This window comes from Branchiostoma lanceolatum, chromosome 11 (genome assembly GCF_035083965.1).
Source record: "Branchiostoma lanceolatum isolate klBraLanc5 chromosome 11, klBraLanc5.hap2, whole genome shotgun sequence".
NCBI lineage: Eukaryota > Metazoa > Chordata > Leptocardii > Amphioxiformes > Branchiostomatidae > Branchiostoma > Branchiostoma lanceolatum.
The window spans coordinates 16541941-16569699 of record NC_089732.1 but is presented as its reverse complement, the minus strand read 5'-3'; the positions used below and the strand labels follow the sequence as shown (position 1 = coordinate 16569699).

The window sequence follows — 27759 nt, the reverse complement described above, 5'->3', positions numbered from 1 at the left end:
TATGTTTCCGCAAGCCCCGCCCCTCTCCGCACGAGGCAAGTGGAAGCAAAGAACTCGCTCGGTGTGTTTACTTGTCACTTCAGAAACACAAATGGCGGCGATACGCCCGGGCCCGCTGTGGCCGTGGCTGCTCGCTACAGTCCTCTGTACCGCGTCGTCTGCAAGTCTGGTGAACTACAGGCCGGGATCTCGGAACGACTACGACTACAGGGCCGCAACAGTCGTGCATGACGTCAGCCAGGTGGTCACAAAGGCGCAGGTAGGGGTAGAACACGTCTAGATCATTCCGCATTGAAAACACCGCACGGTCCCTTTGTAAAATCTCTTACGATCTCTGCCGATCTTGCAAAACAAAAACGACAAAAAACAGTAAGCGCGCTAGCGGAGAAAAACATTGCGTAATCAAAGCAAGTCGTCGTTACAAGACGGAGAAAAGTTGTGGCTATGTCATATTTGATTTTAACTTTATGTTGATCCACAATTAGCTTGACATTGTGTGTCTTTATAAGGACAGCTAAGATAATTACCACACCTTCCGGTGTGCGAGCACCCTTTTATAAGTGCTGAATAATTAAAGGAGAAAACAGTAGGTACCATTTATTAAGTCTTTGGTATGACCCGGCCGGATTTTGAAATCACAACCTCCCGAATGAAAAGCGATCACTCTGCTCTCTCGGGTGAACGTTCAGCACAGTAAGCAGGATTAAGCGTGGTTGCCCATGGCACCTGTCAACTTAAGGTTGAATAGGTGTGAATGGGTGCAAACAAACATCATGTCTGGGATAACATGATTGTTGACAAAATGTAAGATCTGAATAACATGCCTTACCATTGCATTAAAAATCGATGCGGCCGCGTTAAAGACATTGACTTAACGGTACTTCGCTTGAACGCCATATAATCAATACATATGCTTCGGTCACAATTGGAAAATTGACCCGCGTGACCCTTTACGTCGCCCCATTGCCCCAGTTGCTACCGGGCTTTTTTGGGGCACGGCCGGGCCCCAGGATGCTTTTAGCTCGGAGTTAAAATCAACCCGGGACCCAGAACATGCACACGACTTAGATATTGGACTTTGGCACGAGCCAAGGGCATGTAAAATGTATCCAATGAATAGGTATTAATTATCAAGGTTATGCTTGGGACAGTCGTACACAGTTCAGCTGTCTAGATGACGGAAAGGGTGCTGTAGATCCTTGTCGCCGTGCCGGTTGGTTCTGTCATTGTCAAAATGAAAATCAGGAGGCAAAAGAAACCGTGCGACAGATGTAACTGCGATTTGACATAAAGCTCCGCCAAATGCAAAAGGAGTCGCATGTAAATAACTCTGGACTTCGCCACATTTGACCCCAAGCTTTATGTGTCTCCGACGTGCCAAGCATTCAAATCAGTGCGAACCGATAACAGCGGCCGACTGCAGAACTTGAAACAAACCCTGTGTTTCACGGTACGGAGGCAAAAAAAGGTGCACCGCGTAAATTGTGCGAACCACCTTTTTTATGGACAAAAAGAAATCAACGTCTTCCTATGACCAGACCCACGTGCACCCTTGACAGTTCATTGGCCAAGATTCATTTGGTGTCTGGCTTATAAAATCTGCATCCGCCACGTGAACAAGATATAGGTTAAGCGAAGCACCTTGGCCAGGTATAGGCATGCCATCCCCAGGCGGAGATTCGGTCATTAGAATATCGCTGTCATTTTGTTTTTCAGTTCAGCGTCATACCCCTACGCCATGATGATAATAACAACACCGTCTGTGATCTGGTAGTAAACAACGTGGCCCAGGAGATCACACAGTCACAGAGGGATGGTAAGGAAACACTGATTTTATTTCTGATATCTTATTTTATTTTTGCAAATCAGTTGCAAGTTACGACCGACATTGTGCCATTTCTTTTATTTATGTACAGGAAACCAAGCTGTATTCGATGACCTAGACTACTCCAAAAGGTACTGCTTTATCCCTAATCGTCTTGGCGGACATCTCTTTTAAACTAAAACTATAGCAATGGTACAAACTTTTCACGGCAAGTGCTCGTACTTCCATAATTATGTGTGTGGTAGATATTACACATGCATTACAAGAGATGAAATATGAAAGATATTGTGGTAAAAGTATTGTTTAGAATGAATAATTGACCACATTTTCTAGAAGATGGAAATTCATAATTTTTTTTCAATTTGCTCTTGTCAGGTTTCTTTTCACCGTCACCAAAAACGGCGAAGTTGTTCGCGTGTACCATCCCCATGATGAGCACCATCACGTGTTGGGCACGAAGAAGGTCCTGGTGGGACTTCTGTCCGCTCGGCTGCACACTACACCTGAGGTCAGGACCATTGTATGCCTTTGTGTTAGTTCCCTAACCATCCATATTCTGGCAAGCAAACGACATGAAATTACCTCTCTCCATGTATCCTCCTAAACTCGTGAATGTCATTCAGGCAAGGCCTTTGAAGTACGTCATATAGCACCATCTCACACTACTATAGCTCCTTACAATACAAATTGGTGTTTCTAGTGAGCTTGCAGATGACCATTCAGCAGCAATGTTTGCTAAACTTTTTGATATGAATGAAATGATATACTGGGAGTATGTGGGAGCAAATGCTTCCGCGTATTGCACTTTTATTTTATTATTTCAATTTTGAATAAGACGTATCACTCCCAATAATGTCTGATGTTGGACGCAACATTTCTGTCTGTATGTTTTAGACCATGACTCATGGCAGACCTTGGTCCTACAGCGTGAAAGAGGCTGGACATGAAGGTAAGAAATCTGTCGAAACATTATCGTTTCCGTGTTACATAAAGGTATCGATGACATTTGTAATTGAGAATCTCTTATTCATATACTATCCATGTAATTGTCAGGCGAAGATGACCATTCCTACGTAGGCAAGATCACTACAGAGGGCATCATGTTCACCAGGACAAAACACGGTCACGTGGTGCGCAACGCTGAGGCCAAGAACGAGAAGGTAGGAGGGATATGTTCTCATAAAGGTGTCAGAAGGGCATGGGGAGGGCAGTAAATACACTGCACAACCTTGCCTATTTAATGTTTGTATGATATTCACATAATTTTTTATATAGACAATTAAAGCCTCTAAGATGCCTGTGACGTCTTAAAACATATTAACACTCAGTCTGTCTTATAGTTTGACCGCCGCTGCCTTGGATATGGAAACTGTTTCTGTTATCACAATTTTGATATTTTTCCTTTTTATTACTTTGCAGCAAATTCTCTACCACAAGTATCACGAAGTCCCTCACACGGTCCAAATAAAGGAAGAATTTACATCACCAAACCAAGCAACGCCAGGGTAAGTGTCTTCATATTGTGAGGCTACATCTTAATCATAATATCGAGTAGACCAGGAATCGGAATATATGTATAGAAACTGGCTTCAATTTGGAAGATGTTTCTAGAAAAAAAGGACTGTAATTTACTCATATTTTCAAGATAATGTTTATATCCATTTCAGATTCAATCCCAATGCTGGCATACCAGGGGATCCCGCAAAGCTGCAGGAGCTTGAGGATGAAGACTACGGTAAGTGCGAGTATGGTATCGTCATCACTAGCCTCTACTAGACTTCGTGGATCGCTGGAAAAAATAGTAGAAATTGGCCGAATAGAGTGAATACTAAGGGAGTCGGATACGAGACAGAGATTCCCTTAGCATACTATTCACAATTTCACACTATTTGGCCAATTTCTACAACATGTGTTACTATCTCCCAGCGATTCACGGAGCCTGGTAGAGGCTATGTTATCATCACCGTTAAGCAATTTGCCTTTATGACCCTTTCTACGCACCAAAATGAAACAATACGAGCATACAATGTCAGAATGTGTTCTATTCCATGTGTTACACAGATCTGCCGCTGATGACTGCTAAGTCGGATGGACATCTGAAGCTCCTGCAGGTTATATCAGCTGACAAACGGGACGGCTGCAAAGATGTTCCTACAAATTTTAAACACGGATCTCTTGTAATTGATGAGGTAGGCTATAGAATATGTTTGTCTCCTTTAGATATGATATTTCAGTTCATGGGAAAAGATCATGTTTTTGAAAAGTATCATTAGAGCAGAGCCATCTGTCCTTAGCTAATCAGGAGCGGGTATTTTGCTGTTTGAAATCCACATACACAGCCAAAGTTAGTTAGAGCACCCTTGAGGCAGAGGTGCTCTAGCATAAAGTCTGGCTCTCAATTGGCTGAGACCAGATCCCAGGTTGGTTATAGCACCACTGCCTCAAGGGAGAAGAAATAATAGTCACTCCTTGGTACACGCTTGTCACCTCAACTGAACCACAGAAGTAAAACCACATGTGGACTGGGGATTATTCTAAGAAAAAGAGACTCACAAACCCAAACATTCATATTGGCATATTGTGTTTGTTTCAGTGTATATGTCAAACTATTTCCCAATATGTATGCTTAGCTTTGCTTCGGACAGATGGCTGTGCTCTAAATCAGTTCAAGGATGAACGGGCTTGTTTGTGAGGATATATCAGAGCCCGCCTCCCACGGAGCGTGTTGGCATCCTCGGGCTACGCCCTCGGGACGCCAACAACCTCCTCAGGAGGCGGGCTCTGATATATCCTCACAAACTCGCCCGCCCATCCTTGAACTAATACTTCCCTGGAACTGGACACATTACATCCAGGCGTGTAGATGATTGTTTCCGAAAATACGATTTTATGAAATGCTATAATGCCGCTTGCACACTTCTTTGCCGCCTAGAGCCAATCGATGTATGGATGTAAGAGGCCTATAGCTATAATAATTGGACAGCATTATATATTCTTGTTGAATTTTGATTTCTTTTCTTTTCAGCCCCCCAAACGTATCCTGACGCTGGAAGACCAAGAAGAGACAATTGTTGGTAACCTAACGTGTATGAGAACTGTAAGGCCCAAAGGTTAGTCATTGACTGATATACATGTATAACTGAAATATAAACCTACTATGTCAAAGTAAATTCAGAGCAAGCTGTAGTATGCATACGTCTCTCTCTTCTTCAACTTCTAAATGATTTTTTTTAAATACCTCTTAAGTCAAGTTAAGACGTATACATACCATGTCTTCATTCTCTATCATTGACAACAAAGTGCCAGTTTATGATCATTAGATATTTATTACCAGAAACTCTATCTTTATCTGTTATAGAATCGCAGGAGAGGATCACATGTTTCCATGATATTGTGGAAGCACTGCATCACCTATCAGCGGACAACCTCACACATGTGGCCAACACCTACATACCGGGCAACACAACATCTGATGACGACATAGAGAACCGTGACGTCATCGCTGACGCTCTCGGCGCCATGGCAACCAACGACTCCCTCACCCTGTTGACTAAGCTGGTGCTGACGCCTGAGCAAAAGGATGCGAAGTTGGTCCTGAGGACGCTCTTCCAATTCTTCGGACTGGAACTCCCACCACCTGAAGTACTTTTCCTTCGGTGTCATTGTGTCTATCTGAAAGGTTCAGACTGCTGTGACAGTCAGAAGTTTATCTATTCATTGATCACAATCTCTGGGCAATAATGTTGGACCGTAAGAGAAGGCCATTTTTTTAAAAATTGATTTATAGATTTATGTAATAGTTTGAACCATGCTAAATTTCTTTGCTGGCACATTATCATTTGATGCTGTGAATATTTTACAGATAGTCATTGAAACTGTGGAGAACATGTGCTTCAAATGGAAGATGGACTTTGATGGTAAGACATTTTCTCATCAGCTTCAAATTAGATCCATTCATGTTCTTCTCCTTGACAAATAACTAACTGCAATGAGAACTAAAATGGGGGAGGGCAACTTAGTTTTTGTATTGAACTTCTAATTTCCTAACAAAACGACCAAGTATGCTAGTTTCTGCTCTACAATAAAATTGGTTAAATGTCATGCCTGTATTCCGATTTTTATAGTGGTATGTATTGTGTGTTAGAAAATTGAAGTGTCAAGTCTATTTTGCTGTTGCCATTAGATAAAGAGGACGGCAAACATGTGTGGACACGGGCACATCTACTGCTCGGGGCCCTTGCGGGAACCATCCACCCCACCGACCCTGCACGAGCTAACACCATTATCGACCGACTCCACGGCATGGTGGAGATTCATGGTAAGTAAATTGTTATTCTCTGTCTGTCTGTCTGTCAGTCTGTCTCTCTGTCTGCCTGTCTCTCTATTTCTTTCTTCTCTCTTTCTCTCCCTCCCTCCCTCTCTCTCTTCAACTACGTAAGCTTTTGGCAATGTTATTGCTCTAAAATCATATTTTGTTGGAAGACCCATGGAAGCACAGACAGCTGAGATCCGCCCTGACTGAAGAGGAGTACAGCAGTCACCTCCACGAGAAGGCTACTATCCTCGGTGCCCTGGGGAACGCTGGGATGGACCGGTCATACGACTACTTCCTGTCCTACATGAACAGTTCTGAAGCACCTTCCGTGCTGAAGAGGACCAGCATGAGCGCGCTTAAAAACTATGACCATGAAAAGGTACTGCCAGGTATTACTGAGTACAAGTATTATTATATATAATAGAAGATTAAAGGAAAGGTTTTCATGAATTTTTTCTTCATTTTGTTATTCCTTCCTATCAAGACGTTAGAAGTTGATTACTAGAATAAGTTTGTCTCTAGCTCCAAAATCAAATTCTTTAATCCCGTCTCACAACAGGCAGCACACGAGATCCTACGTGTGGCAATAGAAGACCCAGACGGCCACGTTCGGTACGCAGCCGCACTGGACTACCTGGGTCATCCACGGGCCGCCAAACTGTTGACAGCGCAGCAACAAATCAACGACAGGTAAGGGATATGGTCACGGATAATGTCTTGTCACAATAAGATTGGAAAATACGATATGTTTGAATTGGTAAAGCATATATTCAACATATACAAAAGAATCTTGGGTATTTGGGGTAGTTTCATTGCGTAGTTTCTTTTGTATGTTTGTATATTTGATTTCTTATATCTTGTTTAAAAATTGTAACATAAATACCCGTTATGCCAGTCGACGTTTCTCGTCAATATTCAATATCATTACTTTATTGGCACAGTTATTTTTGCACCTTTTAAAATAATCAATGATGGCAACGACCATTTCTAGGAATGTAAACCAGACGAATATGGCAGAAGAAAGAGAAAAGAGGGGTCTGAGTGATACCATAGAGAAGTTGTTCAAGGGTTTCTACTTCAAACTGGAGACGCCAAGTTACGACTGGCACAAACGGATAGGCTCGAGCAAGATCGGTGCGTCCATGGGACTCGTCATCAGGAACAAGATGGAACTGGATTTGAGTGAGTGAAAATCGTATCCAAACCAATCAATAAATCAATCAGTTAATCCAATCAATACATAAACCAACCAATCAATCAATCAACCAATAGATTAATCAATATCAAGACATGCTTTGTTCGTTCTGTTTGGGTTGATTTATACTACCTACTCAGCTGTACAGATCAGTAATGATCACGGGTCGTGAATAAATAATATTATATAGACAGTTTTTGCCTTTGATATTTGGCCGTTGATAAGATGAATTTAGGTAAAGGGCAATCTATTAAATAAACCCACCGTTCCTTATCATTTGAGCTGGCTCGGCTTCTTACAGGTAGCCAGATTTATTTGGGTGTCTTGTGTGTTCTGTGACGTGGGAGCCCTGAACCAGATAAAAGTTAATTCATAATGATTCGTCAACCTCATCTTGAGTAATAGTATTTTCTCATTGAATACTAAGCTCCCGCAGTTCCAAAAAAGCCGCTAGGGGGCCCAAACCTATATCATTTACTATATGTCCAAAAAGCCATCTACCACCAAAAAATCAGGACCTTAGCATGTGGACCAGAACACGAGATACCTGAAAAGGAGGTTCCACTGCAGTACCGTAACAAGCGCCAGTGGACCGAAAATCCAATAATTTCTATGTCTCATCAATACCTACTCACATACCGAATATCAAGACAATCCATTTAAACCTTCTTGAGTTATGCTGGTCAACTATACACATACACATAAAAACGCTATCCAAAATATAACCTTCTCGGCGAAGGTAATAAACTTTAAGGTAGCCTACGTGCGCGTACACAGAAAGTCTACAGTGGTAAAACGTACCGTCGCTAAAACATTCCTTCCCCCCTTTACAGAACCGCTCAGTGGTGGTTTCTATGTGGACGCAGTGGACATGGCATATGCGAAGGTACACATCGGGGTGCTCGGCGTCGACTACAAATTCCTGGAAGCGGGAGTCTGCTTCAAAGGAAAGGCGGAATACGAATTCAACATTTTTCAGGTATCAATATTGAACTACATATTTCTATACAATAATATATCCCAATCCGGTGTGTTATGATTGACCAATATACGCGATGTAGCAAAGGTGCATAAGGGGGAAACAATGGATGTCTCTTTAATAATTAAATTAAGCGATTTGCCATCAGCATTTCCAGGTATGACAAATGAACAGCAATTCTTTTACACAGAAATCAAATCGCATGGTATCGCCAGATCCATATGCAATGTTATGTTTAAAAAAGCGAACAAGTTTAGCATTATTGTATCATACAAAGGTTGAGCTCATGCTCTTAATTTCACTCTACAGGAGTTTAACTTCGAAGAGGTTTTCCGTTTGGTTAAACTGTTTGACCGCGTGATCAACCAGGTCGTCGGAAATATTAAAGACACCATCATCCGTTTCAAGCAACTTCTTGGGAGGTAAGCATAGCGTACTGCCACGTGACTCGATTGAGTGGGGTCGTGTGTCGCAACGGCAAAGCGTTCGGCTCAGAACCAAGAGGTCCCAGGTTTGAATCCTGTCATGTTGTGTCCTTGGGAAAGACACTTTACACAATTTTCCTCACTCCAACCAGGTGTAAATGGGTACCTGACTTCGGTTGGGGAAGGTCACCTGGTGGCGTCGAATGGCAGCCGCCCAGACCCTTGCGACAGTTCCACAAAATACAAGTGTGAATAGAATATGTATTTGTTGTGTATTATGTGAAACCTGTAAACCTTGCATTAATTCAGCGCTAGAAAGGCTGCCATTGCGGGTAATTTCTGACCATTAAAAAAACACATAATTTTTGTGTACACATACGCGTAGGTAATAAGCAGTAGTTAAGTGGAGGTAGAATGAAATAAGATGTCAGAACCTTTTTGACATGCCATGAATCTGTACAATGTGCATTTCACGGGAGAAGAGCTGCGAGTTCTGTCAAAATATAGTATATTGCACAACAACTTCTGTTATGGTATCGCGATTCATCGATATGTATCGATAACGTTTTAAGTGGGGTCGTGTGGCGTAACGGCAGGATTTCCGACTCAGAACCAAGGGGTTCCGGGTTCGAATCCCCTGCTGCTACCGATCTTGTGCCTTTGGGAACAAAAGGTACTTAACACGATTTTCCCCACTTCACCCAAGTGTAAATATCGGGTACATCATGTGTGTGGGTCACGACATCAGCAATAGCTGCCTGTGTTCCATGTGTATTGCACTGTTGCAATTCCAATAAATCCAAATCCACAGATCGACGGGCTCCATTGACGGCATCTTCCAGGACATCATAGAAGCGGTGGAGAACCTTCCCAACCAAGTGCGCGAGTTCAGAGTCAAGGCGAAGGAGTTCACAAGGAAAACCGGAAAGTACACAGACCTCCCTCCTGTCGTGGAGAACGTCAAACAAGTGGTCCAACGAGTCAGCACCCTCATCAGTGACGTCAAGGTGGAGGTCATGGAGTTCTACAATGTGAGAATGATATAAAACATCCTTACATATACTTTTTTTATTTATTATTTCTTTATTTCAGGCTCTCACTGGCCCATATGACATAGGGACAAACATGAAAAACAAAGATTATATACAACATTTTGAGACAAACTAACAATATTATGGCTATGTGTAGAGGCGGCTCCATAGGTTGGTGAAAAATGAGTTCTTGTAAAAAGAGTCGGACCTAAGTACGGACTGTAAAATGGCATTACTAGAATTGAAAATCCTATGCACAAATGAGTGGCACTGTTTACACCATCTGGCGTCGAAGGTATCGGTATGATTGCACACGAACATTTCACTTGCGCTGCAAGATCTTGGGAAACTCAGAATTATACGGAAACAATTGTTGAAGGCAATTCGACATTTCGACAGAACACTCGAGCGAAAAGAATTCCATAACTGCGCCCCAAAGAGTTGGGAGCAGTGAGACGTGAATAGTGTTTTCTTAATAGTAGGTGAACAAAGACAAAATTTTCGAATTATAGTATTTGCTCGACAATACAGGCCCCTTAGTTGGGCAAGGATACAGTCATCATCACTCAGTCTGTCATTAATAGCAATTCCAAGATATACAAATGATGTCACAAATCTCAGACACTCTCCATACAGTTTGATCGACGGGAGCGGATGTAAAAGTGGCAAACTAGCACTCGGGAAGTACATGCAGCATGTCTTGTTTACATTGAATAATACATCATTTTCTAAACCAAAGTCCTCACAAGTACTTACAAGTTTTTGCAGAGACTTAAGGCTAGGACATAACAAACACATGTCGTCAGCGTAAAAAAGATGGTTCACAAGACAGCCTCCTATATAGCAACCTACTTTAGTACAACTGAGTCTCGAGCTTAAATCATCTATATATACATTGAATAGTAGCGGGGATAGCAGACTCCCTTGCCTTACCCCATTTGATACATAAAAGCAGGGAGACAAAACATTGTTCCATCTAATACACATTGTTTGGTTCTGGTACCAATAAACCAGAAACCTCACCAAATACACCGGGACCTTTCTGTCAAGGAGTTTTTTTAAATAGGGTCCAATGGTTTACCCTATCAAAAGCCTTGGAGGCGTCTAAAAAAACAAGCAAAAACTGGAGAGCCGAGACCCCGGTAGTACTCAATTGTCTGTTTTAAAGTAAATACACACATGTCAAGACCATGTCCACGTTTGAAACCGAACTGATGAGCAGTGGTTTGAAGATATGGCTCTAGCCTGTTCAATAAAACAGCCTCCAGAACTTTGGATAATGCTGATGCAATTGCTATTGGTCTATAGTTATCACTATCAGAAATATTACCAGTTTTGTTTTTAACAACCGGAATGATGGTAGTATCTAACATACTTTTCGGAATGAAGTTATGGACAAGCGCGGCTGAAAACAATAGTGATAAGCATATGCTAAGCTTAGGCCCCGCATATTTAAGGTGTTCATTACTGATTTCGTCAGACCCTACCGCTTTTCCATTGGGTAAGTTTTTAATTATATCATATACTTCCACAGCAGAGATTTGCATCCCCGAATCAAATTCAAAAGGACAACCTGTCGACAAATCAGACATAACAGCAGGTCTATGTACCTCACTATTAACAGAGTTCAGCAGTTTATCAAAATGACTCCTCCACATGTCTGCGATCTGCTCAGCCCCAGAGCAACCATCTATAGTGTTAGGTAATACAGAATGAGAGGATTTAGTACTACGGACCTTTTTCCAGAATTCTCTAGTATGGCCAGCATTGAAACTTTTAGCAGTTGAGTCGGCTCTTGCCCTGTTTTCCTCCTGTTTACACTGTCTTAGGGCGTACTTAAACTTTGCCCTGGCTTTATTCATTAAGGAAAAAATCGGACTTTGAATTAACATATCTATAAAATCAGTGAGTTACTTGGCAAAAGCTGAATGGTGGTCTACCGTACCAGAAAAACCTTCTGCATAAGCGGGGACACTTCTCGATCTATCACATTCCCCTTTACCTAAGAGGTTTATCACAGTCTTGTCATGAGACTAACGTGAATTCTTTGATCATTCAATAAAAAACTTCGACATCCATCAACTAGCTTAATGAGGTACAAGTCCAGGACTTAAAAGAACATAATGGAAGACAGAAACGTTTGGAGGAGAGACGCCCGTAATAATTATAATGACGATGATGAATCATTGAAAACCATTCTTCTACTTGCAGTCCATCGCGGATGTAGTTTCCATCACACTCCCCTGGGCAGCACAACAAATTGAGAACGGTGTAACGATGGTGGTCTCATCAATTAAGAGGCTGTTCAAGACACCAAAGACTGCTATAGAAGACATCTTTAAAGGAGTCACAATGTAAGTACAGTCAGAGTGGTCTGCTCATAAACCATAAGCTTGATAATGATCATTCTGTAAATGTAAAATGTTCTTAATGTGACTACACGTTTACAGTGAGATGCTTCATCTTTTTTTAGGATCAAATTTGCGGTGACCGGTGTCATCCAGACAAAGGAGCGCATCGAGAAGGCTCTATTGTTCAACGAAGGTATATCAGGAATTTTAACATAATCATAAACATACTACCGTAGTATGAAGTCTCCGAAAAGACGAAAGACCTTAGTACGTCTTGCCTGCATGGTCCTTTTTTTCTGTAAAGGGTTCAAAACAGGGCTGTAACCTGTAACAATAATGCCTTAAGGATCAAAAACCATTAGCAACTACTGTATCCCAAGTGATCATCCAGTACTGTCTCTATTCTATATCCCAGACAAGACCCTCCATTGGATGAACCTGAGAGAAGACCTGGACCAGATCTCTGACGATATCTCAGTGGCGACTAACTCCCTCCTTGAGCTGAATGACTGGGCCGTGCAGCAAGTGGAGTCCACGGACTTCACCAGACGCTTCTTTGGGGTCAACATTGTAAGCTGTTATTTGAACGTCATTGTAACTTTTTAAAAGTCAGTAGAAACCCTTTGTAAGACACAGTACAGAAAATCTGGAGTCATTCCGATAGAAGTTACTAGTATGATGTACTAGTATAGTATATCCGATACTTAGAGGAATTTAGGAGTAAGGGACTTGACAGAAGAGATTGGTAGGCTGTGGTGGCTGACATTGACGTTCGGACACTGCAGTAAGTTATTTATATACAGGCTTGGCAAGAAATAAGTTTCAATCTAAACTATGTTTTGATATTTCTATCCAGACTGCAGCGAGACAACAGATTGTGGCCGGATTGCGTGAAATAATGAATGGGCTTTTAGGTCCCGTACAACAAGTGTACCGGATTCCCAACACCTTCCTCTCCGCGTTCGAAGAAACCGTGGACCTCATCAAATCTATCAAGGACGGCTACAATGCTATCAAAAACGGGTACGTCACCGCTGTGCCAACTCTGAAGACGAAAGACTCTTTTATAGAATAGGGATGGAGAGTTGGTGCTCGTTCACATTTAAATGTACACATTTTGTAACTTCCGTTACCGTTTGAAGTAAGACGTTCCTGACATTAAGATTGGCTACATAAAATGTGCCAAATTGTCGTTTTTATGACGACTCAAAAGTTTACAGGCTTTTAAAAACGACAGTTTGGCACCTTACGAGTATACGTGGTATATCTTAATATTAGAAACGTCTTACTTCAAACGGTAACGGAAGTTACAAAATGTGTACATTTAAATGTGAACGAGCTTTGGGGGATTTATTGCCCTTGACCACGGTCAAATACAAGTAAAATTTGTTTACCTGAAATTGAAGATGAACGTCACTTTATCATGGATTGTTTATGGTATGATAAACGCACAAAGCTGTTCACCTTTCTTTCCGTTTGTTCAAAAGAATTTGATATATCCCAGTCGATAAATAAATTCAACTTACCTTCTAGGGGGAGGTAACCCTTACTGAAAAGGTTGATATATCAAAGAATGTTTAGACGTTAGAACCTTTTGTGTGAATGATACGTTGGACTCAATATATTAATTTACTCAAATAAACATTTATGTATAGGTTATTTTTTTTTGTATCTAGTTAAATGTTTGTATGTACGGATGAAGCAGGAGCGATGGACAGGTCCCACTGCAAAGGAGCAGTGAGCACTGAGTAGGGACCACTGTAATATGTGAATTCTTTGATCCATATTCCTGGGAGATGGCCTAATGCATGGCAAGGCTTAGTCAGAATTACAGCAAAAACTGTACTTTCTTCTGTCAATACAGATTTCTCCCCATATAAGCATAACAGAACTATGCTACGTTCTTTACAATTTGCATTCTTGGTTAATTTTTTCTATATTTCTCAATTTCAGTTACGACGAAGCTAAATCCCTGATTGAGCAAATCTTCGGGTCTAAGTCTGACCAAGATTTTCCAAGAATGTATCTGGAGTCCGACTCCTGTGGGGACGGTTTTTACCCAAGCACTGGGCAAGGACGTTATGCCGAACAAGGGGTGCTTCTAGAGGCAGCCGCAGGACAACAGGTAAGCAATACTGTTCATGTCTTATGTTTACTATGTTTGCAGTTCAATTTAGTTAGTACTTCGTCCTCTGTGAGGTGACACAAATGATTGCAGTATTCGACCACAAGAATGCAATGCGGACGAATGTATGTTTCCATTGCAGATATTTTTAGTACTCTGATAGCAACGCCGAAGCTAGAGACTTTGTGTTTCATGATAAATCAGTAATTGTGTCGATGTCCCCAAACCCTATTCATAACTCTTAACCTAACCCTAACATAATGTTGTCGAGATGTAGGAATGTTGGAACATAGGGTTTTCTTCAGTGCCCAGCCATATGCATGTACTAATCAACTTGGTCTCACGACATGTTTTTACAGATCGGCGCCCCTTTTTCTGGCATCATTAGAAGGTCCGGCATCAACCAAGTGACAATAAAAACGGACTCCATGGAAAAACTTGAAGTCATTATTGACAATGTGAACTTACTCACTGAGAAAGAAATGAAACGGGTAAGGTGATCTGACAATGGCAATACAAGCCTATTTTCAATATGGGTGGGGCAGTTTGGTACAAGCTTATTATTTGCTCTTAACCCTGTCTAGACCGGCCTTTTTGGGGACTTCTGGGACCGGGGGAATCATTCGCCCCCCCCCCCTCATAACATCAGAATAGCATAGTGTGTAATCGCAAAATTTGCAGAGAGTGATGCACATGTAATTTTTTTATAATTCCTGCAATTTTGGTGCTAAAATTTATTGATTATTGTTTTGTAGCATTCGCGACTTTGACTAACCTTCAAGTTTGTTTTATGAAGTGAAGTAAAAAGCATGTAACAAACTTCACTTGCTAACTCAATACTATGTTTGTGATATTTTGTTTTCATAACTCTCAAAGGTCTTCAAGGGAACCCTGATCGGCACGGTGTCCAGCTCTAGCTGCCAGCCTAACCACATCCACCTGGCGATCAGAAACACGGAGTCCGGAGGGTTGGTGGACCCCACGCGGTTCATGGAGAAGAGAGACATGATAGTCCCGAGCTGGGAACAGGAGTGTGCAGACTACAACCTATATTTCAGAAAACCGAGTATCCAGGTAAGAGCAATAAAGAACTACTCCCACTGAGACCAGTTTCTTGCAATTTGAAGATTGAATTGACCTACATATTTGTAACTACATAAACAACATAAAAGTTCTAACCGCTGATACAATCGAAGGAGCAGATTAGCGTAACGCTGGTCAATCTCTATTAAAAGATCCCAATTTTTATGTGTATTGATTTCATAATCAAACGATGCAGAATGACACAGATAGTTGTAACACGAAGGATAACATCTAAATTAATGAATGTATCAATTAAACTAATTGCTGTCTTGGTCTTCAGGGTCTCATACAGAATGTAGTCGTACAGATAGGAAAGTTTGCTGGCTCCATAGTAGAAGACCTCTCCCCGGCTAGGATCTTCACAGACATTTCCGATCTCCTGTCAGAGTTTCCCGATGTCTCGTTGGACTTACCCGATATCTCGTTAGACTTACCCGATATATCGTTGGACTTACCCGATATCTCGTTGGACTTACCCGATATCTCGTTGGACTTACCCGATATCTCTGTGCAAGTACCCGATATCTCTGTGCAAGTACCCGATATCTCTGTGCAAGTACCCGATATCTCTGTGCAAGTACCCGATATCTCGGTGCAAATACCCGATATCTCAGTGCAAATACCCGACGTCTCGTTGCAAGTACCCGACGTCTCGGTGCAAGTACCCGATGTCTCGGTGCAAGTATTCGATATCCCGGTTCAAGTACCCGATATCTCAGTGCAAGTACCCGATACTTCGTTGGAAATACCCGATGTCTCGGTGCAAATACCCGATGTCTTGTTACAAGTACCCGATGTCCCGTTGAACATACCCGGTGTCTCGTTGCAAGTACCCGATATCTCGGTGCAAGTACCCGATATCTCGTTGCAAATACCCGATGTCTCGGTGCAAATGCCCGATATCTCAGTGCAAGTACCAGATGTCTTGTTGCAAGTACCCGATGTCTCGGTGCAAGTACCTGATGTCTCGGTGCAATTATCTGATGTCTCGTTGCAAGTACCATACATCTCGTTGCAAGTACCAGATGTCTCGGTGCAAGTACCCGATATCTCGGTGCAAGTATCCAATGTCTCGGTGCAAGTACCCGACGTCTCGTTGCAAGTACCCAATATCTCTGTGCAAGTACCTGATTTCTCGTTGCAAATACCCGATGTCTCGTTGCCAGCACTCGATATCTCGTTGCAAGTACCTGATATCTTGGTACAAATACCCGATATATCATTGCAAATACCCGATATTTCGGTGCAAATACCCGATATTTCAGTGCAAATACCCGACGTCTCGTTGCAAGTACCCGTTGTCTCGGTGCAAGTACCCAATATCTCGGTGCAAGTACCCAATATCTCGTTGCAAATACCCGATGTCTCGTTGCAAATACCCGATGTCTCGTTGCAAGTACCCGACATCTCGTTGGAATTACCCGATTTCTCGTTGCAAGTACCCGATATCTCGGTGCAAGTACCCGATTTCTCGGTGCAAATACCCGATGTCTCGTTGAAATTACGCGATGTCTTGTCGGAAGTACCTAACCTTGGACTACAGATTGGCCAAGCAAAAGGTAAGAAGAATGAAAGAAAGAAAGTAGGGAATTCGAAAAGTGTTCCGATAAAGAATGACCTCAATATCATTGGCTTCTCCCGGCTTTTTCGTCTGGGATTGGCACAGCGCGTTATATCGTCCATGAAATCAAATCAGTGTAGGCACAAACAGTATACACTCCAAGCGAGTATACAAAATGCATTTGTGTAAACTTATGCGTGTAACTGCTTGTTTCTGCAATTCTAAAGTCTAGATATGCATCCTTCTTGAAACATTTATATCGACGTAAATTGATTAGTTCACCTTTCCCTGCCAGATTTTTTGAGCAGCCTGGACCTTCCAGACTTGAATGAGATCGTCTCGCTACCCAACTTTGACTTCCGGAGTCTGAAACTCTCCAAAGTGTTCGAGTCCATGGTGTCTTCAGGACTGTCGGATGCCAAGGCCAGACTTAATCAGACAGTGGAGCGGCTTCTGGTAAGTACCGTTTTTCACAAACGCGTTGTTACATACTAGAAAGGCAACATTTGCGAGCAAATACAGCATGTTTAGCCATACTCCTCGCCATGCAAAAAATGGACTCTCCCAAAATAACAATGGACCATTCTAAAATACTTGCACTAAAAAATGAATCACCCAGTCCAAAATTGAGTCTTCCAGTATCACCTCAACACAATATGGACCAGTCCACAACCATATCCACTTATTGATTAACAAATACACTTCTGCTAACAAATGGACTTTTTCATAATCATTCCAGCTCAAAATTGAAAGAAATAATTAAAGAATCCTCCCCTTGCAAGAATGGGATATTCCGAGCCATTTCCATGTAAACCAGTCGAAAAATATCCGCTGAAAATTACACTCTTGCGCATAATCAACCCAGTTCAAAATTGAATTAAAAAAGATCAACCCCAGGGAAGAATGAAGTTTTCCATAGTATACATATGAAGATTTGACAGGAGAAGAAGCAAATGACCAAAAACAACATATTTGAGTCAATTCCAAGTAACCGAGAGGGTTTTGATATAATATTTGTAATATGCTTGAACTATTTTGATTAAAAGAATGTCTAAGTCACAATAGTTCTAAAGTGTTCAAACAATTAGAATTGAAACTTATAACATGTTTGAACTTATTTCACATACGTTGGAAACATTTCGAACGTAACTACACAATTTTTTTTTTATTTAGAACAGTTTCAAACCATCTATCCAAATGTTTCAATGTTCGAACAATTTGTAACAAAAGATTTTCATAATTGCCCCCATAAACGAAGGTGCTAAGTCCTCCTGTGTGTTTCTGCCTATTTTCGGTGGCCGCGCTAGACCACCAGCGGATTTGTTTTGACGGAGCGTCACCCGCGCGCGACGATGTACACTGTTCGGCACCGCTAATATCCGGCATTTTCCCGCTCCAAAACACTCCACAAGACCCACGTTTTTAGTGTTTTGCCTCGTGTTCAACACGATTTGATTTGCAATACTAACGGGACGAAAATGTTATGATAGAAAAAAATTCACCCCGTCCCGGCGTCCGTCCCAAAAACATGAACGACATGAAAATATATTTTCTTTCAGATTCAATCACGAAAATCAACAGCATGGGATTCCAAATTTTCGCAACGGCCGACTATTTATCATGGTTGAACTTCCTTCCAAGGCGTGCGATAGATAAACATTCCCGGCACATAATAGTCACTAGTACCAGACTAACGCAAGCTAATGATGATAATAGGGAGAAAGTTTGTCAGTGAAGTTTGGCCACCAGAGGGTACATTCATTTAACGTTACAAGCTAGCGCAAACGGGCGAATCATTTACCTTACCGGGGACTGACTCTACTGGCCTAATCATTCCTTTTGTGCCGAATTCTACGATCCATACGCCCGTACGTAGGACATGTAGGAAGGCCTGGTGGACGCTACACATCACGGGAGACGCGTGTTGGTCCGAGACAGACAGCGGCGTGCTTTCGATCGCGTAGCGGCGACGCACCGCTGCGACAACGTGCGGGACCAAAACGACCCACGGTGAGACCGTGTGTTTTGCGCGGCATGCCCCGAATCCGTCTACCATTGCTGAATGTAGCCCGATTCATAGAGGTCTATTTTGTAAGCATTATTTCATGTACCCCTCAGCGTGAGAATTCCTTGTGCAACACTTCGCTACATTATACATGTAATTAGATTAACCCAATTGACCAATCAGGTGGTCGCAAGGCTCACAGGCATGCAAGGCCAGGTGCAAGGCACTTGGGGTCAATGACCTTTAGGTCATATGTAGTATTGAAAGTGACAGAAGTGGCAAATATTGTCAAGAAAGCCCAAAATAAATCGTTTTGAATATATGTATGCCAAAAATGGGAATGAAGTCCTTTAAATATTTGTTCAAGCCACATATACAGCAAATTTCAGGTCATTCGGTTGAAATACCAGGGCGCTGGAGGCCAAAATATGCTAAAAATAGCCTACAAACCTCAATAAAATCACTTTCAAGGTCAATATCAAAAAAAGGAAAAGAACGTACATTGGTTTTTGCCTACATTACCTCTGTACCAAATTTCAGGTCATTTGGTCAAAAAATGACAGAGATGAATCGATTTGAAGATTTGACAGGAGAAGAAGAAGAAGAAGGAGAAGAAACATGAGTAAAAACAATATGTTGAGCCATACTAGGTATGGCTAAACATAACTATGAACATGCAACCCTACCGTTTGGCCGGGTTGTTGCCAGATTTCAACACGCTCTTGCGGGGTAAACCTTTGACGCATACTGTCATACTCACACTCCTCTCAATCAAAGTGAAGTAAGATGTCATCCTCATCATGTGTGAAGATAGTAGTAGAAAATAAGAAAATCTATTTATTTCGTTATGGGTTCAATATCTGCACAGTTATCATGTTTACCTTCACGGAAGGGAAACATATTGTTTCTGCTCTCACGATGGTTCGTTGCTAGGGGGAAATTTCCACTGTAAGGGAGCGTATCAGGTTACCGGGACTCCCGCGCGGCCCCCGGTGGAGCTGTAACATCTTCTAAGATATCATAATTGCAGGAAAAACGATCTCTCGCACGTGTCTCGCCAGTTGTAAATGAAAATTAGCCAATATGTATACCTTAAATCCTGCCATTTTACGCATGATGCACAATTTTGTCTGAATATTTTGTGTAATAGGCCAACTTGGCTGTTTTAGAAAGGATGTTCGGTGGACAAAATTTCAAAATGGCTTGAATAAGTTGGTTCTGGATGCGACTAAGAATCACAATCTTCTATATTCTGAACGATAACAATAATATTAAACTTTCTGTTTTAGAATTTTTTTTTCATTTCTCATTCAAATTATTTCTACGACCGAAAATATGTCGAAAAATAATTTTTTTTTACACTCAAACATATTGTTTCTGCTGTAATTTAAAATTTCCGCCGTATAAAAAATTCCCTAAGACAAAAGCCTGGGGTCATAGTTCTCGATAATTTAAGACCTCGATGAGTGAGTTTAAACGCACATTGCTCAAGTTTTTCATACCACTTTGGAATAGTGTCATACCTCACGGATAGGGGGAATGGGGTACTTGATGCCGTCGTAAACAAGTCCTGCAACATTCAAAGCCATAGCTTACTTACATGTTCCATGTCCCCCCAAAAATGTTAGCAAAGATATACTGTCCAGAAAATAGTTTGTATTTTGGATAATGTGTTATTTCTTCTTGTGCAAGGGACCTAGGATTTACAGCGAAAACCTGCAAATGACCGCCAGTGACCCCGAATAGAACGCACGTTCTATTCGAATACGTCACTTCGAACATAAAAGAATGTTAGTCGTTTGTTAGGCTAGGCCATATGAAGTTAAACATTATGTATTTGGTTCCAGATGTTATATTTCTATTATTTACTTGTATCAAGACTACATGTAAGTCACACTGTCACTGCTCTTAATCATAGTGAAACAAATTGTCTGAATATCAGAGTGAAGCAAAATAATTTTTCATCAGCTGAAGTTATACTTTCTTGTTTCAAATTCCTTGCCTAGCATGCCTTACGGAGAGTAAGCTCTAGAGGATAGTTGAGTATCTAATGTTGATGTTTCTCTCTTTAGGAGTCACTTAATCTAGAGAAGACATCATGCCCTGTACCGGAAACACTCGACAACGCAGCGCTAAAGAGAATCCTGCGTGGTCGAGGGAACCCTGCCACTGGTTCTAGAGACATTCTTCTTAAAAACTACAGGAAACCAGAAAACCGTAAGTATTTGAACTGACCAACTGGGCATATTCTTCAAACCCTAGGTCCGCAAGTCTCCCCCAAGGTATCGCGACTCATTTTAGTCTTCTTATAAAAGCCATTTTTCCTTCTTGTGGCAATGTTGAAAATAGTAACTATACCTAAAGTATATACCGTTGAAAGATTTTTTATTGATATTTTGAGTATTTCCTTTATCTTCAGGATGTCCCGAGTTAAGGCAGCATCTACCAGAAAACATGCACTGCTTCTTCGAGGAAAACTGCCTGGGAGTGACGTGCTGTGCCGATCTGAATATGGGATTCACCAGGCAGGCCATCAGTGCGTTTGCAGTGGTGGACCCTTGTAGAAACCAGATGACGCTAGGGTTGGGGCCATGGAGGAAGACCTTCAACATCACCAGTCCATCTTTTGGTAAGATTTGAGTCTGTATTTCTATCTAACAATTTTAAACTGTTTCAAACAAAGTAGGCTGATATAACTATACCTCAATAAAACATAAGCCACACCCTAGCTGAAAAACTAGCTCATTGTGTTGCGCTTTAGCTGAAAAACTAGCTCATTGTGTTGCGCTTTTAAGTAATAAGTTGTATCCTCTCAAACAGCGGCAGAAGATGTTGGACCTTTTGAAGAAAACCTACAGATTCTGGATATCGCGCAAGTGATGTTTAAGTACAAAATCACCAAGATTCCAGGTGGTGTTGAGGTATATTATGTTATTCTTTCAATACAGCAAAGTAACTACAGGAAAGACATTTCTTAGTTTTCTTCTAAATTCATTCACTGACTCATTTTTTCGCCTTTCAATTCATCCATCCATGCATCCATTCAAAAAGCAAATTATTTTTTAGCTCACCTTCCAAGTGACCCTCTGCTCAGACAAGAAAGACCATTGCCTCCCCTTCGTGAGCGTTTTTAGCAGGACAAGACTTCAGCTGGGAGTTTGTCAAACGACGGCGTTGGCTGGAAGGAGAAAGAGAAGTAGGCATATTTTTTTTCATCAGCTATGGCTCAATATGATCGTAACATAAATAACATTTCCATAGCCTTTCATTCAGTTACTATTAAGAAAGGTTCATATAGAAAAAGACAATTGTACATTAAAATTTGTGTAGTAGTGAATATGTTGACAGATCTTCCAGTATCGACATCCAAGTATCCAAGAATGTATGCTGTATGTCCATCCATTCGTCTCATACTATATGTAGATATTACGTACCCTGAAATATACCTATCAATATATGTCAGATATCCAATAATACATATATTGTATTTTTGTTGCCAGGTCTGTTTATCGGCTCTAATCGTTTAATTTTTTTTATTCTTCTCATACACCAGGCATTGCGGACTTGGCACAGTTGTCTATAGGCGAGATTGAGAAGCTGATAGACGACGCCAATATGCTAGCAGATGACGTCACTGATGTCAAACGGGAACTACGAACACTTTATCGTGATATTGTAAGTCAATAGAAACAAAACATTTTCTAAACATGGCCATTTTGAGATCTAGCTTATTGTAACAGCCGTATGAATAGTGCAGAGCTAAAACTTTGTCCCCACGTAATACTAGAAAGTATTAAAGCGCATCGAATCCACCAAGGTCAATTGTCCTTATGGTCACCTTAGAGTCAAAAGCCAAGGATGTTTATACCTCCCACCATCTCTGTGATAGCCCCGCAATAGAGATGGTGCCCGGTATCAGCTTTCTGGCACTTACAGACCATGACATGATTTTCTTTAGGCCGTAGAAGCCATTGACAACGCTCTGCACAGAGTCTTCAAAGACCAGTTCACATCACTGGACAAGAAGCTCTCACATGAACTTCCATTTGGGCCATATAGCGTGAATTTCTTCACGTACAAAGCTTTCTTCACACTTGGACCGATCCCCATGGTTTTCCGTAAGTACAATTTCGGATTCCTTGCCGCCAAGAACAGTGGGGGCGATCTCACTAGATAGCTTAAAAAGTTTGCAGTTAGATGATTGTGCAAAGGTTAAGGGGTGACAGGTCATTCAGTATGAAATGATCATTTGCTGCTTGCCACTTGAAAACGGAGCTGGTGTTTGCTGGTGTGTTACGCCGACCGGCTATTTACTATCAAACACAGACACAGAAGCTGGTATGTTACACCAAAGCGAAGGGCGGTTATATCGACATACAGATACAGATGCCATCTAGTTTTACAGCATTACTATAGTATCAGATCACCTGTCAATAAAACGTATCTATATTTGTGGTTATCTTTATTTAGTTATCAAATTTTGGAACCAAGCATATCATATCGAATTCTGGGTTACAGGCTTTGGAGCTGGAGGAAGCTACGGGATGGTTTTCTCCACGGACGTTCGTCTGCTGTCAATGCAGGCTGATGTGAGTCAGTATTCACATTTTCAGTATGCCCGTTTCAGTATTGTTGCCCTGAGCTCTAGCTCTAGCTTGTTTCTCCGTATGCACAAATATTATGACGATAAGTAAGATTTTCGCCAGGCTGCAACACATCACAAGTATTCAATAGTAAGCACAATTTTCATTAGTTTTGCTTACGCCTATTAATAGGTGAAGAAGTATCCCTATCGGATCAACATTGATTAATTCCTTGAGTGATTTCCATCACAGGTTTCAGTGACGCCCTCTGTTGGCGCCCAAGTCTGGGGTTCCCTAGGTGTGTGGCTCGGTCTGTTTGAGGGGAGACTGCAACTCCGCGGCTACATCATGACCACATCGTTCCCATGCACGGCGGAACTACAGTTCACCAAGTTCCCCTTGGATGTGGGGTGAGAGGATGGTTGCTGGTTGGAAAATATAGTCTTTCGTTATTCTAAAGCTTATCCACATTGAAAGGGATGCTCTTATGACAAAGCAGTCGAATAGTCAAAAATACGCTTTTATAGAATAGTGTAAACGACCCTCCCCTTGAAAGTGCCTTTTACTTTGAGCCTATTCAGACGGGACGGGGTCTTTTGACTCTGATGTCACATAACTCCTGAACGGCATTTGAACCACCAAAACTACTGACTTGTCCTTAAATTTAGTTTGCAACATTTTATAATATTTATGTAAGTTTATAATTTTTTTACTTCACGGCAGGAATATTTTACAACATTCGCTAACTTGCAACTGAGATAATAACTATCAAGCAAGTTGAAAATATGCACATATAACAAAATCTCATAAAATTATCACCACTAAAATCATACTAGTAAGAGGATGCTGTGAAAAGTCAGCATATTAACATATAATGTTTACTCGACTGTATTATATTCCAGTATCCGCATGGACATGAACTTGGTTCCTCTGAGACTGGAACTCCGTGGGATCTTGGAGTTGACAGTAAACTTGAAATTCACGTCCTTCACAAGGACAGTAATCAACAAGCTTCTCTGGCAATACTCCACCCCGACAATTCACGCGACGATATTCAGCATTAACTCAGACGAACCAGACACATCGCCTCCTGATTTCAAGGTTTTTGATTCGGTACGTTCTTTAAATAGCATGGTTACTCAGCAACGTTAACGGGGTAGGGTATCTATGCAAAAGCCTTCAAAAAATAGCTGAACATAGTTTTCTCCCTTTGAGGATTTCTACGTTTAAGGGACACAAAGTAACGCAGTAAGATCATTGTACTACTATGTAAAATTATATCAACTAATGGCATGTTAGAGTTATCGGACGGACGACGTTAAATTTTGCGGCTCTTCCATCGAAAGCCTTTAAAAAGTAGCAGAACACAGTTTTCGCCCGATGGAGATTTCTATAGTTAAGGACCCGAAGTGACCAGCTTACTATATAGACCCAAGTATAGTCACAAGAGTAATACGAAAAATGACATGTTTAAGTACTATCTAAGGATACAACCTATAGAAAAACTATAAAAACTTCTCAACCCAATCCATACAATCTGAATCCAATAAATTTCTTTACCATGCACGACAGTTTACACATGATACCTTTACTTTAAGACTTTCTACCCTGTCTAACATATGTTGTACTGTCATCTTAACCTTTACTATATACATTTGTGTAGCCGTTTGAGAGCGGAGTGGCGAGACGAGCCGCCCAGACGACCGCCTGTACCGTGCAGCAGCAGTACGGGCGGGACTACACGGAGCCCGCCTTCCTGCTGGAGCTGGCCGTGGAGGACGACAGGAGCGAGGTGGATCTCACCTACTCCGTCGGCGTCACCAGGGGAGGCAGCGACCAGGTGTTAGACCAACCGCTGGGAGGTTTCACCACGATAGTAGCGCAGGTATTCAGTATTTAAAAGCATGTGCTTTTTTTCCAATATACGAAATATAACCATATCATAACCGATGATTTGGCCTTCTTTGAGCCGATCACTGATGCACGCATGACGTCAATGAGTAGGTTAGTTTTATGGTAAAGGCCAAAGACGCTGCGGAAAATTTGTTGATTACATTCCATGTGTCTTAAAACATTATCTTGAAGCTCTGTAGACTGTTATTCTCGAATAGGACTGTCTAGCCATAGCCGATGGCGTCGGCTGATGTAAATCAAGGCATTACCATGGTAAATAATGACCGACGGAGGCTATATATAGATATACGCTATAAATACAGTTCAGGCACATCAGTACATGCTGACATTTCGTTTTGCACATCTTTGTATTATATGCTACGGTATTGCACAAAGGAGCTGCACTCTGCACTTTGTCTGCGTTTAGATCGATTAACGGAAAAATGTGTCGTTCTAAAGATTCTGCGAGGAGGAGTCCCTCTCTACTTTACGGTGACGGCCTCAAACTCGGCCCAACAGACCTCCCTGGCTACGTGTGAACTGCCTACCTATGACGTCACGTTGCCAGGAGGACGCGTCACTCCCGACTTCATCTCGACAAGCCATCCGAACATCCTTCGCTCGTCGGCTGTCGTCTTGGACGATTCAGCCTTAGTGAACCAGAAGGCAAGAACCAAATTGTGCTTAATATTATCGTTGAAACTGGTCGTGTTGCCTTCCAAATGAGTCACACACGATACATGTTGGCTTGGCTTCGCTACACGATACATACTTAAGAAACATATCAGTAATTTCAAAATAGATGAGGCTCACAGTGTGGTACATGACGTCACCATGTGGTACATGACGTCAGGGGTAGGCCATAGGTGTCAGGAAGTCGATACCACCCCCGGTCCAAGTTCAGAGTGAGTTAAAGGCTGATGACTTATTTCACACTACATATTTGGAATGCATAAAGAGTTCAAGAACTACACAATGTGGTTTCTACCAGAATAGACGAGCTTTGGTTAAATTCTTTCGTGTTTGTTGCGTAGGAGGCTATAGGGTTTGGACGGAAGGTGTATGGTGACCAGGTCGTCCCGTGGAAGGAAATCAACATCACCAAGATCCACGTTGAAATCAGCATCGGACATGACCCGCACGACACTCGCAATCTGGAGTACTTTGCATCGCCGCGTCTTGGTGAGTTATTGCCTTTACTGTGATAAACAGATAGTTCCCGAAGCTTCGCCTTTTCATAGAATGCATCCATCAAAGTCATGCGAGTAGTCAATTTTATATCGGATGCGCAAAGTTGCAGCCACTACCCTATTTGCTAGACTACAACAGGAGACGTTTTACACTCTTTTACCAATACTACTCATATGTTTCAACTAGCAGTGAAATATAAACATCAGACTTTTATACTTCAAATGCCAGAATGTTTAGAAAGGTTTATCGTCAATCTAAGTAACAAATATCGTTTCCTCTGTGACTAACGTACCAGATTTAACCATTTTACTAGTATTGAGAACATGTTAGAACGTGGTGTCCTGTTTTATGCAGGGAGAGTGCTGTCGAAGCCCCACCACGTAGCTCACTATCCCTACGCACAGAAGTGTGCCCGGGACTGCCTGGCGCTGCCCCCGACAAAATGCCTCAGCTTCAACTACGACTACGGCGACGGCGGGCGCTGCGAACTACTGGAGGAGATAGAGGGACACGGAGCTGTCATGTATACAGTACGTTAGAAATATTGTTTCTTTAAAGTTACTGTGTGTGTGTGTGTGTGTGTGTGTGTGTGTGTGTGTGTGTGTGTGTGTGTGTGTGTGTGTGTGCAAAAACGGACTGGAGGTAATGAATCAGTATCAGTGATTGCGTTGGGATCCTCTTTATGTAAAGTTGTGATGTCTATCCTACCATGTCTGATTTCTAAGGAAATGTGTAGGAAAAGGCGATTTGATTGGATTAACCTCTTTGGCTTTTCATACGCTATCAAGTTCCTCAGAAATGGGGCACTACACAAAAGACAGAACTAATTTATTGTCTGTTGCTCATAGGACAGACTTTTCCACAACTTTGAGCGACTCGGCATCGGCCATGCCGTGGAGGTGGGTCACGAGGATCTGAACCTGATACACAACCAGCTGTACTACTACAACCTGTTCCTCAACAACACCGTGGGTAAGTACAACTAGCTGTACTACTATAACCTGTTCCTCAACAACACCGTGGGTAAGTACAACCAGCTGTCCTACTACAACCTGGTCCTCATCAACACTGTGGGTAAGTACAACAAGCTGTCCTACTACAACCTGTTCCTCAACAACACTGTGGGTAAGTACAACCAGCTGTACTACTATAACCTGTTCCTCAACAACACCGTGGGTAAGTACAACCAGCTGTACT

The 27759-nt window shown here is 41.8% G+C and overlaps 2 protein-coding genes across 2 annotated transcripts in view; both read left to right on the top strand.

Annotated features, from left to right (window-relative positions):
- Nucleotides 1–15: 15 nt before the first annotated feature.
- Nucleotides 16–5691, top strand: LOC136444321 (uncharacterized). The gene is made up of 12 exons (XM_066441832.1): nucleotides 16–259; nucleotides 1717–1816; nucleotides 1917–1956; nucleotides 2201–2333; nucleotides 2720–2774; nucleotides 2879–2985; nucleotides 3245–3330; nucleotides 3493–3560; nucleotides 3887–4014; nucleotides 4851–4935; nucleotides 5184–5481; nucleotides 5688–5691. The coding sequence occupies exons 1-12, from the start codon at nucleotides 92–94 to the stop codon at nucleotides 5689–5691; spliced, it is 1272 nt and encodes a 423-aa protein (XP_066297929.1). The 5' UTR covers nucleotides 16–91.
- LOC136444433 (uncharacterized) overlaps nucleotides 5692–27759 on the top strand; it is a 49034-nt gene continuing 26966 nt past the window's right edge. Inside the window, exons 1-31 of the mRNA XM_066441982.1 lie at nucleotides 5692–5742; nucleotides 6009–6143; nucleotides 6308–6519; nucleotides 6700–6830; nucleotides 7132–7322; nucleotides 8169–8314; nucleotides 8624–8736; nucleotides 9551–9770; nucleotides 11982–12124; nucleotides 12244–12314; nucleotides 12537–12691; nucleotides 12978–13144; nucleotides 14075–14246; nucleotides 14606–14737; nucleotides 15123–15320; nucleotides 15610–16888; nucleotides 17186–17346; nucleotides 20968–21112; nucleotides 21315–21524; nucleotides 21716–21816; nucleotides 21962–22091; nucleotides 22449–22570; nucleotides 22854–23013; nucleotides 23414–23484; nucleotides 23731–23888; nucleotides 24381–24591; nucleotides 25142–25363; nucleotides 25831–26037; nucleotides 26406–26553; nucleotides 26917–27092; nucleotides 27411–27534. Coding sequence (XP_066298079.1) covers nucleotides 5712–5742; nucleotides 6009–6143; nucleotides 6308–6519; nucleotides 6700–6830; nucleotides 7132–7322; nucleotides 8169–8314; nucleotides 8624–8736; nucleotides 9551–9770; nucleotides 11982–12124; nucleotides 12244–12314; nucleotides 12537–12691; nucleotides 12978–13144; nucleotides 14075–14246; nucleotides 14606–14737; nucleotides 15123–15320; nucleotides 15610–16888; nucleotides 17186–17346; nucleotides 20968–21112; nucleotides 21315–21524; nucleotides 21716–21816; nucleotides 21962–22091; nucleotides 22449–22570; nucleotides 22854–23013; nucleotides 23414–23484; nucleotides 23731–23888; nucleotides 24381–24591; nucleotides 25142–25363; nucleotides 25831–26037; nucleotides 26406–26553; nucleotides 26917–27092; nucleotides 27411–27534 — 5842 coding nt within the window. The 5' untranslated portion in view covers nucleotides 5692–5711. The remainder of the gene's footprint in view (nucleotides 5743–6008; nucleotides 6144–6307; nucleotides 6520–6699; nucleotides 6831–7131; nucleotides 7323–8168; nucleotides 8315–8623; nucleotides 8737–9550; nucleotides 9771–11981; nucleotides 12125–12243; nucleotides 12315–12536; nucleotides 12692–12977; nucleotides 13145–14074; nucleotides 14247–14605; nucleotides 14738–15122; nucleotides 15321–15609; nucleotides 16889–17185; nucleotides 17347–20967; nucleotides 21113–21314; nucleotides 21525–21715; nucleotides 21817–21961; nucleotides 22092–22448; nucleotides 22571–22853; nucleotides 23014–23413; nucleotides 23485–23730; nucleotides 23889–24380; nucleotides 24592–25141; nucleotides 25364–25830; nucleotides 26038–26405; nucleotides 26554–26916; nucleotides 27093–27410; nucleotides 27535–27759) is intronic.